Raw genomic sequence first — 11,610 nt, 5'->3', positions numbered from 1 at the left:
TTTTCCATTAACGGACTATATTAGAATTATGTAACTGCATTACGTTACTCTATTAGAATCACGTAAATCCATTAGTTTCGTAATGATTACTTTCTGTAAATAAAGTTCATTTGACGTGTAATTAGGCCAGTCAGATTTGACATATAAATAAATCAATTTAACTTGACATATATATAAACCAATCATTTGCAAGTTATTGTGCTAACAAATTTGCTCTTTACATATATATGCGATAGCACCGAAAGAAAAATGAGGTGTTTTTACAGAAGACCGGTGGTGAAATCTTTGCTTCACGAACTTCACAAAAAATTCACGATTTAAACTTCAAGAGTTGATTATTTAAACTTGAAAATTCACGATTTAAACTCCTAGAGTTGATTATTAAAACTCATGCATACACGATTTTATGTTTTATTAATTTACTATCAAGAATTCGTGAAATTGAAATCACGAATTCGTGAAGTTAAACTTATGAATTCATGAAGTGTAAATGTTCGTATCGGTCTTCCGTATATTTGACCGATTTCCATTTATGGTGTCGTTATAACTTTTGTACTGTTAACGGCAGATATTTAGAGCCTTATTATCGAGAATAATGATAAATATATTAACGGCTGTTCATCTGTTTTAGTCATATTACATATTAGTGAAAATCATATACCACTGAGAAGAAAGTGAATAAGGTCAACCAATCGAAGCTCAGCAGGCGCTGAATTTGTTTGGGTCTCAAAATGTCAGAAAGGTGAAGGTTGTGAGATTATAAACCAATTTGTTTTTTTATAGTGCCACCAATGCTTTCCAGTGTTTTAACTGTAGTAAATTGTCTATAAGACTTATTGCAACACTGATATTCAATTCAATGTTTATTTGACTTAAATTTTTTTTAAAAAATGAGTTGCCTCAACTGGGATTTGAAATCCAGACATCTAGATTCCTAAGCGAGCGTACAAACCCCTCGGCCACGGTGAAGTTATATGTTAACGGCCTGAAGAAAACCATATTATTCTAAATTAGGGTTTGTAGCTCTTATTATTTCGACGCTAAACCTGTTGTTTAACACATATGTAAATAATCATGGAGCTTACTATAAGCATGTATATCTATAAAGAATAAAACAATATTAGAAATCTTCGACCATTTGGGAACTATTTTGCTTGAAAATTAATGCGCCTGTCATTTGACAATCTTTATGCAGTGATCTCTCCTGAATTTTTCGGCGTTAGTGTACATATAAAGGGAAGTAACCGCTTCAAAAAGCGGACTACTTTCGGCATGTGCAATTAACAGCATCAGGGTCTGAAATTTCGCTACCATTATTTATTTGGTCTGACGACCCAAACAAATAAAAACTGACTTTGGTTTTCCCTCCCGCGATTAAAGCCGGTTAAGGTAGGGTATGGAAGATATGGTAAAAAAAGAAGAAATATACCTGTAAAGATGATTGGTTAGCATATGTACACAGTTTAGAACCAAATATGTTAAGCTTAATTCAAATGTACATCTGAGTTTTTATACATGTGTATTTACAAAGCAAAATAAAAAATATATAAAAAGAAAACAAAAACAATCGATTCTCATGGAATACAATTATTTTTTTAAAATACCCATTCAGACAAGTGGTGACAAACATATAAAATACCTTACAGAGAAGTCGAGGATATAGAATATAATACATTATTTAATATAAAACATAGTTAGTAATGTTTATAAATATTTATAAGTGACAATATGCCCATCAATGTGTATATGTTGAGTAAAAATACTTTTTTCTTACTTTTTAACATAATTATAATTCTACTTTGCGTGAATAAACAATAACCCACGTGACTCGTGGGAAATTTTATAAATATCCTTCAAAATATATATATAAGTAAAATCTCTAACTTGCCGTATATAAGCAAAAGCGCTAATTCAAATGTGCCGTAGTTTCGGCCTTGCGGCCTTCTTCAACAGCATTTATTTTACATACATTTATTTTGCATTATTTAGTATACAACATAGTGAGTAATGTTTATACATATATAGTAGATAAAAAGAGAAGAGTTTTTTTTATAATATAGACATTTTTACATGTTTTATCCTTAACATTTTCTTTAAAAGATTCTTTGGTAAATTTGGACTCTTTGGATTCTTTGGACCATTACCATTATAAAAGTTAGACTTTTAAATATAAAATTAACTAATGACAACGAAAGCTTGAGCATAATGTGACTTGCTTATAGAAGGGAGACAAACCAGTAATAACTTCACTGATTCATCAAATAATTATATTGGCAAATGATAGTCTCCATCTATATTAACAAATTGTGCATCTTTATGAAAAAAATCACATCGTACACGTATGTAAAACGTTTTTCTTGGAATAAAAAACTCATAATTGTATATGTAGCAGTTCATACAGAATTTGAAATGCATAACTCATAATAATTATTGTACATGTAGCAGATGGCATTTTAATAGTTTTATTAAACTAAAATTTTGTACGTCACAGGAATTGGAGGATTTGGAAATTACGGAGTTCTATAAAATATTCAAATAAAAAAGTTATTTCACGCATTTTATACGCACCGGTCTCAAATATCGGTCAGTAAGACCGGTGTTCACAATGCAGAATGGCTTGATTTTGGTCACGCATTTGAACAAACAAAAAAGTACACAACAACAAATTTTCAACAATTTTGTGAAATGCATATATACCGGTACACACGTTTATACAAATGTTATGGCACAGATTTATGGAAAAAAATAGCGGTCGATGCACATTTGGCAATTTTAACAGACAAAGTCGCATTACAATGATATCAAATATTAAATAAATCTTTTATTATGTGCATTATATTTAATGTTGCATACTTTAATCGTTAATGTTTAAGTTATGCTATGATGTCTACTTAATTCTTGGATAACAAAGAAAAAGGGTTACTGGTGCTGTTCGACGTAGGACTCATCTCACTGTGAAACAATGGTGGAAGGGGATTTAGTGTACAATATGAAAAACAAGATCAACAAGGAAAGGCGGCGTTCAATGAACGCAACCCCCATATGACCCAGCAACAAGAACAATATTGAAATGACATTTGATACATCATGTGCAGTTAGCCTTTGAGCTTATAAATTACTTAACTGTTCTTCCTAGAGACTGCAATGAATTTGTGTTATTTTTGTGCTATTCATGGTGTGTTGGTGTGCATGTCATGTTTTTTGCTCATGTTTGTGTTAAGTTATGTGTTATATTACCATGTATGTAAATTATGCTAAAATAAATCTTATCTAATCTTATCTTAGCCCCTTACCCTTACCACCCTAACCTCCACCCCAACAAAGAAAATGAAAATTGAAAAGTTATCGGTTGTTTCTACAGCAGATATATACAGACTGCGCTCATTTTGAAACTCTTTTTAAAGTCTATTCATCTCACGACGACGGCGTGGCTGGCTGTAAAAAGGCTGTGTTTCTTATTAACACCCCAAAGTAATGCTGAAAACGAACGCGTCAATTAAACCAATGTTTATCCTTACATCACAAGATATGATGTTTATTTGGCAGACATAATAAAAGTAACAAGAAAGAAACAATACAGCGATCTAATTTTACATCGTCACAACTTATTCTATACTAGTAGACAAGTACAAAAAAGGGAAATTTTGATTTCAAGTAAGCTACATCTACAAAACAAATCGTCTGTCAAACAGGAAACACGTTCTGTGTAAACCAATTAGTTATAATGACTGGCAAACATGGTTAGAAAGTTAATTTATGTCGTTATTGTACAATTGCAATTAATTAGCCATACATCATGTTAAATGATATTGATATATTGTGTATGTCTACTTAAATGCCTATTTACTTGACCACAAACATTGGACAATGCTACGTGCGACAAATGTATATGTAGCTATTTAAAGGGAAAAAACATACAAGACTTAAACGTTACGAACATTTTAACTTTATGCTAAAAACTCAACTGCACATGCGCATTGTCCGACGTCACTGCAAGATTGATATCTGAAATATTATTTACAAAACAAGTTAACAACTGGTCTATGGATCTAAGTTACCTGAAATACTGCGTGTTAAAATCGACTTTTTGTTATAAATTTGTGTTATCAGTCCAAACTCTATCTTCTTCAATAAACTCGGAAGAGTCATATAAGATAACAAATAAATTTGATGGGAATTAAAATGAAATACAATATATAATATGCATGTATCAATGAAAATATTTCTGGGATTAAAGGCCTATTAAGCAATTTTGTTTACAATTTGCAACTTTTAGAACAAGTTATTTTATATCAAGGACCACTTCCTTCGCATAATCAGCATCTAACATTATCTAAACCCACTATTGTAAATAAATAAAAAACAACACATTTTTCGTTTTCTTAAGAGGAAAATTATACATTAAGTCATTTCTGTTTTGTTTTTTTCTGTTTTTATTATTATCATCATTATTATTATTCTAAAATGTCATTCTTGAAAGGATACATACGTTAATAATATGACGGATTTATGATTTCATTATGTACTGGGTTCCATAGAAAAAATAATATTTTAAGTGGCATTATGCCCATCCAAGTGTAAATGGTGAATGTCAAAATAACTTCAAAACTTGCCATTGTTGTTTTCAATTTTATACTGTACTTTACATGTTTGATCAATTACCCTCTATATTATATCGGTGAATTTCAATTTATAAAATGAGTGAGGCAGTCTTTTTATAGTTTAGGCAGTTTTTAAAATTTTACCCTAAATATTTTATAATCAAGCATTGGTCAATAGCTATTATAATAGTCAATCTTTTGAAATATACAGTTGATCAGCGAAAATTGATCATAATGTAACTTTTTGCCCAAACAAACACATTATTGACAAAAGAGACGAGTTTTTAGCACAATACAATGTACCTGTTTATTTTATCTCTCCTTATCAAAGCTATGTATTACCATATATTTTGTTATTGTTAGTATGTTCTAGCCATATCTATTTGTTTGCAACAATAAAAAAGATTTTTTTTTGTTTCATTTTGAAAAAAAAAACAACTGAGTATATAAAAATGTAGAGTAATTTATATGCCAGTAAAGAATGACTTGAAAAAAATTTGGGGCTAATTATGATTCAGCAACTTACGGTACAAAATAAACAATTTTTTTCAGTAATTAGGTACAACCCAAAATTTATGTTAAACACATGTAAACAACAATATTAGTGATCAATAACAAATAACGAGGAAATGACAAGGCCATCAACATAAATAAACAATGTGAAGCATCTATAAAAAGGCGCTGATTTGATCAGAATGTTATAGTTTTCAACAAGACGCAACTATGAATAAGACTTTGGCAATTTTGGCGGCATGTGCGGTCTTTTTAGGACTTGTGTACTTAGCTGAGGGTAAGTTTCTTTTATATAATTTTCAAAATCGTCATTTCGGAACGCGTTGTTTAGATATTCTGTGATGTAGCTAAGACTAGAAAATATATATTTGCATTTTGAACTTATCTTTATCATATTTTTTACCATAATTTGTATCATATGTTTTTGCCAATGGCATTAATTGTATATGTTGATGCCAGTTGGTTTGAGCTGAGTTATGTTCTACTGAAACCGGTTCTGCAATGTTTATGTAACTTATATTTATGATATTTTTTAACCATAATCTGTATCATATGTTTTGGCCAATGACATTAATTGTATATGTTGATGCCAATTGGTTTGAACCAAGTTGAGTTATGTATATATACTCTGCATTTTTTTTGTATTTTTTGTTTAATGCTTTCGAGGGATCATTCTTTCTCAAGATTTTCAGATACATGTTGTCTTAAACAGTCGTCATTTATATCGCAAATATAGACAAATCAAGTTAATCTTTTTTTCTTTTTTGTATGTGATATTTTGAGTTTTTTGTTATATTATGTGTGGACGTTTGCCAATCCTGCACATATTGATCACTTATTTTCCTTTGAACATAATTAAAAGTACTTAAATAAACATAAAAAATAATTTTTCAGTTTTTACTAATATTTCAATGATCTTTCCAATGCTGTGACAAAGTGATCTTCGTTGGTTGAACATACGAACTATTCCATTTAATTTCATGCTATCATAGTAAGTCTCGCACCGTGAAGTGTCCGATTTTTTTTTCTAACGTTCTCAACTTCTTATAAATACAAATGTTTTGGCTTTCATCTGGGTTTTGTCCAAGCTTCCATCTAAAAGAAAAACGAAACGTGAATATCAAAATATCATCTTTTCATACAACATTCTATACTTTTTTAAAGAAATGAAATATTTATATTTTAAGTATATAGGTATTTTAACATTTATTTTAAAACGCCTTTAAAATTAAATGACTTTCCTGGCATTTGAATCTATGATTCGATGAAACTACCAAAAATTGTAGACTGGAATGTCCTTTAAAGTCTGCAACTTCGTAGAATCTACATTGATGACAAATTTCATTACTCATACCTTTGTCTATAGACAAAAAAAAACATTAAAATCATTCGAATTGATGTATAACCAAGCAAACTAAACAGTATACATTATTTAAATTCATGACGAAAGATGGTTATTTTGATGTCATAATTTTTCATTGCCACATTTGAGAGCACAACGCTTGCTCGATGATCTGCGACAGCTAAATATCCTTGTTAAAATTCCAGGGCAGGGCGATTTTAGCAACTTTGGCGGAGGCGGCGGTTACCCATATCCTGGCGGCGGCGGTTACCCTGGATATCCTGGTGGAGGCGGATTTCCTGGTCATGGAGGCGGCCATTTCCCTGGCGGCGGTGGTTATTGTACATGTAGACGGTAAGAAATCGCTTTGCGATATTTCAACTTAAAAAAATCAAATTTCCAAAGAAATTAGTCCAGAAGCCACTCTTTATTATCTGTTATAATTTTAGAGTCCTTTTAAATGTTTCACCATAAAGTCGAGGTGGCGATTAATCTAACTTTCCTCTTTGTATGTGAAAATCGAATTTATGAATGACTTACATGTCTGCAGTGTACTGCTACAAAGTCTTATTAAAAGTTTTGTTGTTAAACAATCAGATATTGCTTCCGTGGTGAAAGATACTCCGGCAGATGTCGTCCACCATGGAGAAGACGCCACTGGGGAGGTTTCAGACGTAGACTTGTTAGATGTTGTCCGATATATGGGCCCTATCAAGGTAATGCAATTAGCAGCTTCTTTTTAGTCCCCTACCGGTTTACCGGAGGGGACTTTAGGTTTACACTTTGTCCGTCTGTCCGTCTGTCTCTGTCTGTCTGTCCGTCCGTCAGTCCGTCCGTCCACAAAACTGGATCCCGCGATAACTTGATAAGTACTGAAAATATTTTTTTGAAACTTGATATATAGATAGATGGCAGTATGGAGATTATGCACGTCTTTTTCTTTTCTTCCTATGTTGAAAATTCTGGTCGCTATGGCAACAAACACGCTGAAAAGATGGCAAATTTTACACATAAACTGGATCCAGTGACAACGCAAAAAGGACTGGAAATATTTTTATGAAACTTGAAATATGGGTAGATAGCAGTCTGGAGATTATGCACGTCTTTTTCTTTTCTTCCTATGTTGAAAATTCTGGTTGCTATGGCAACAAATACGCTGAAAAGATGGCAAATTTTACACATAAACTGGATCCAGTGTTAACGCAAAAAGTAATAGAAATATTTTAATGAAACTTGTAATATGGGTAGATGGCAGTCTGGAGATTATGCGCGTCTTTTTCTTTTCTTCCTATGTTGAAAATTCTGGTTGCTATGGCAACACATAGACTGAAAATATGGCAAATTTTACACATAAACTGAATACAGTGATAACTCAAAAAGTACTGAAAATATTTTTATGAAACTTGACATATGGGTAGATGGCAGCCTGTAGATTATGCATGTCTTATCTTTTCTTCCTATTTTGAAAAAAATATTGGTTGCCTTGGCAACAAATATGCTAAAACCATGGCAAATATAACACTATTTGTGATTAAGTCAAAAAGACCTGAAAATTTTATGAAATTGCATCTTTAATTCAAGAGTTATCTCCTCTTTAAGAATTTTGCTTTTAAAAATTTTATATTTTGGTAACAGGGATGTTTAAAATATTAACTTTAGAGTGTCCTTCAGTCCGTCTGTCTGTCTGTTCATAAAAACTGTTTCCTGTGATCACTTTTAAAGAACTTTTCCAACAAATTTACTTAAAATAGAGAAAAATTGAAACATTAGTGAATGGCCAAATGCCCTTCAGAATGTTGATTGGGTTCTAACCGGTAGGGGACTTATGGATTGCCTGCAATACTATGATAATTGCTTGTTATATAAATTTTGCTTTTTCTCTGAGCTGTGGGAACGTTTTATACCTGACCAACAAATTAGTATTTCCTTTCAAATATTATAAGCGGAATATATTTATTTATTTATTTATTGTAGTAAGTAAAACAGTTCATTATTAATGTGTAAATAATTATTATTATTTGCTCACTGTAAAGTCTGCTTGCGTTTTGTATCTGTATAATCATTTAAACTCTTGCAATACTGTATTTGTGTAAAAGGGACTTTTCTGCTTATAGTTTGTACACAGTCTATCAGTGTCTGTATAATTATTTAAACTCTTGCAATACTGTATTTGTGTAAAAGTGACTGTTCTGCTATAGTTTGGACACAGTCTATTAGTATCTGTATAATCAAACTCTTGCAATACTGTTTTTTGTGTAAAAGGGACTGGTTCTGCTGAAAGTTTGGGCACAGCCTATCCGTAGAATAATGGTTTTCGTTGTCAAAATTTGAAATAAAGCAACCAAACAGTATAACATCCGATCAGACACAATACCGATCTGAAACATTACCGATCAGACTCACTCGCTGTTCAAGTTTAAAACCCGTGGCCTACTGGTGGCAACAGATTCTACCATTGCGATCAGTGCAGACCAAGATAGACCGACACATCCGTACCGTCTGACCATGGTCTGCACTGTTCGCTATTTGTTCAGTATTCATTTTTTTAGGTCCCTAAAAATGTTTAATGGTTATGTCCAGATCGAAAGACGGACTATTTAAGTCCATTTAAGATATTAAGTGTGGTAAGAGTTAAATATCTATGAACGTCAATTTGGTAGGTAGTTGGATATTCGAATACTGAAGGGATTCAATTAATATTCATAGAATTTTCTCATTTATAATGCTGATATTAACATTTCAGGTTGATTACGAAACTATACGTGTGCAGAACAACTATACTCATCTTGTAATATCGAGTGGAATAAAATGATTTTGAATGTAATTTCTTTTGTAATAAAGCCAGAGAAAAATGAATATGTGTCTTATACATAAAAGATCTAATAGAAAAAAAATAGAGTAATCGTTGACTTTCATACCTTTTCGTACAACGGCCTGAACAATTTCTATATGTTCAGTTGCAGTAAAATCTTTGCTTCTCTCGTCTTTGTCCCTACCGTCTCTATTTCCAACACAGTTTTCTGTATGTTCAGCTGCATTTAAATCTTTGTTGCCCTTAGCTTTGTCATTACCGTCTCTATCCCCATCGCAGTTTTCTGTATGTTCAGCTGCAGTTAATCTGTGTTGCCCTCATCTTTGTCGTTACCGTCTCTATCTCCATCGTAGTTTTCTTTTCGTTCAGCTGCAGTTAAATCTTTGTTGCCTTCATCTTTGTCGTTACCGTCTCTATCTCCATCACAGTTTTCTGTATGTTCAGCTGCAGTTAAATCTTTGTTGCCCTCATCTTTGTCGTTACCGTCTCTTTCTCCATCGCAGTTTTCTTTTTGTTCAGCTGCAGTTAAATCTTTGTTGCCCTCATCTTTGTCGTTATCGTCTCCATATCCATCGCAGTTTTCTTTTTGTTCAGCTGCAGTTAAATCTTTGTTGCCCTCATCTTTGTCGTAACCGTCTCTATCTCCAACGCAATTTTCTTTTTGTTCAGCTGCAGTTAAATCTGTGTTGCTTTCATCTTTGTACTCATTGCCTCTATCTACAACGAAGTTTTCTTTACGTTCAATTACAGGTAAATGTTTGTTGCTCTCATTTTTGTCCTTACCTTCTCTACCTACAACGTGGACTGGTCTACTTTTTGATATCATAAAGTCTTTACGAGAAATTTTATGAAAACTTCCAAGACCTCTTGATGCAAAAATAAGCTCACTTAATTGTTGATCTGGTATGAATTCGTAGAAGCAAATCTTGTTAGAACCTTTTGCTTCCGTTATGGTCTTTTCAACACGTTTTAACTCGTTTTTGACAAAACGTGAGAACATAAATAATGTCTGATCAACTTCTTGCAGCGTGCCTAAAGTTTGCTTGTATTCTTCGATTTCTGTATATATCTGTTTTAAGTTTTCAACTGAAATATCATTTTCTGATCGTATCTTTCTTGCAAACGATAAACTGTCCGCTTGTGCTTTGTCTAGGTAAGAATCTGCGCGTTTTCGAATCGCATTGACATCACCTACTAGTTTATCGTTTATTTCATTATTACACCATGTATTCTTTTTCATATGTTTTGTCATGGACGATTTTAGAGTTTCAAGTTTTTCAATCAAATTTTGAAATTCTTCTGTTTTACCGAAGTTCACTGTTGCATCATTTATATATTCGGACTGACAAGTATTATGTCCATCAAATAGCATGCAATCACCACAGCCTGTTTCATCATGCTTCCGACAGTAAAACCGGATTGATTCGTTTTCGTGTTTTTCACATTTGCCTAAATCAATCGTACTTGTGAGTACACGTTCAACGTCCGTTACTTCTACTAATACATGTTTTCTACAATACTTTGCCTTTAAGTGATGTTGGAAGCACGTTTGACACATTAATTCCTTACATTCTCGGCAAAATCCATCCGCATTCGTAAATATATTTTCCTCATGACACGGATAACATGGTTTATCTCTCGCATCACCCATTTTAGCCATAAATTTTAGGATATTTAGCTATGTAACTCTCACGTCTACTGTCTGTTCAAATTAAAATGACAAAAAACTTCCTTCCGACTCCAGATTAGAAATTTGATCGGGTGTATCTAATAAACAAAAACATTTTCTTTATCTTTGGTTATCTAAGGCCGTGTCTACACCTATTCAAGTTTCTTACATGTCACATTTAGATAAGCTAAATAAATGGCCCTTTCAACATTTTTTCAGGCACAATTTTTACTGAAATGTCTCATTAAGATAGCCCAGGATTTATACCTTTGTCTTTGCAAGACTATCATGTTTCTGTAAAATATGTGGAAAAAAAGCGGGAAAATGATGCAATTATAGCTACAACAGAATGGAGTTCATTGAAAAAATGTGACAAAAATTTATTTTGATGCAAATTCTTTATTTGATGAAAGTTATTCACTAAATGAACAAGATCATTTTAAATCCATTTTGACTCTACTTAAAAAAAGCGCTCTTTTTTATTTTTTTTACAATGTATTTATTTATTTATTTTTTTTGCTCTTCTGTGTATCAGCGTATTGATTCGTTCCTTTGACCAAGACATTGTAATCATTTACTGAAATTCAAAGGGCATGTACACTGAATCAACAACAAAAAGTCAGAAAATAATAAGAATAACAGCACTATCAAACCTTCGGGCACATGTTTTGTG

At 32.2% G+C, this 11,610-nt stretch overlaps 2 protein-coding genes across 2 annotated transcripts; one reads left to right on the top strand and one right to left on the bottom strand.

Annotated features, from left to right (window-relative positions):
- The first annotated feature begins 5,058 nt into the window (after positions 1-5,058).
- On the top strand, positions 5,059-9,312 carry LOC132747314 (uncharacterized). Its single transcript, XM_060736662.1, has 4 exons — positions 5,059-5,391; positions 6,663-6,810; positions 7,054-7,172; positions 9,200-9,312. The coding sequence occupies exons 1-4, from the start codon at positions 5,325-5,327 to the stop codon at positions 9,202-9,204; spliced, it is 339 nt and encodes a 112-aa protein (XP_060592645.1). The 5' UTR covers positions 5,059-5,324; the 3' UTR covers positions 9,205-9,312.
- Positions 9,313-9,569: 257 nt separating this feature from the next.
- Positions 9,570-10,919, bottom strand: LOC132747316 (uncharacterized). The gene has a single exon (XM_060736664.1). The coding sequence runs from the start codon at positions 10,917-10,919 to the stop codon at positions 9,570-9,572; it is 1,350 nt and encodes a 449-aa protein (XP_060592647.1).
- Between the last annotated feature and the right edge of the window lie 691 nt (positions 10,920-11,610).

This window comes from Ruditapes philippinarum, unplaced genomic scaffold (assembly GCF_026571515.1).
Source record: "Ruditapes philippinarum isolate M1 unplaced genomic scaffold, ASM2657151v2 ctg5148_1_1_1_1, whole genome shotgun sequence".
Taxonomy (NCBI): domain Eukaryota; kingdom Metazoa; phylum Mollusca; class Bivalvia; order Venerida; family Veneridae; genus Ruditapes; species Ruditapes philippinarum.
This window is presented reverse-complemented; position numbering and strand designations above follow the sequence as displayed.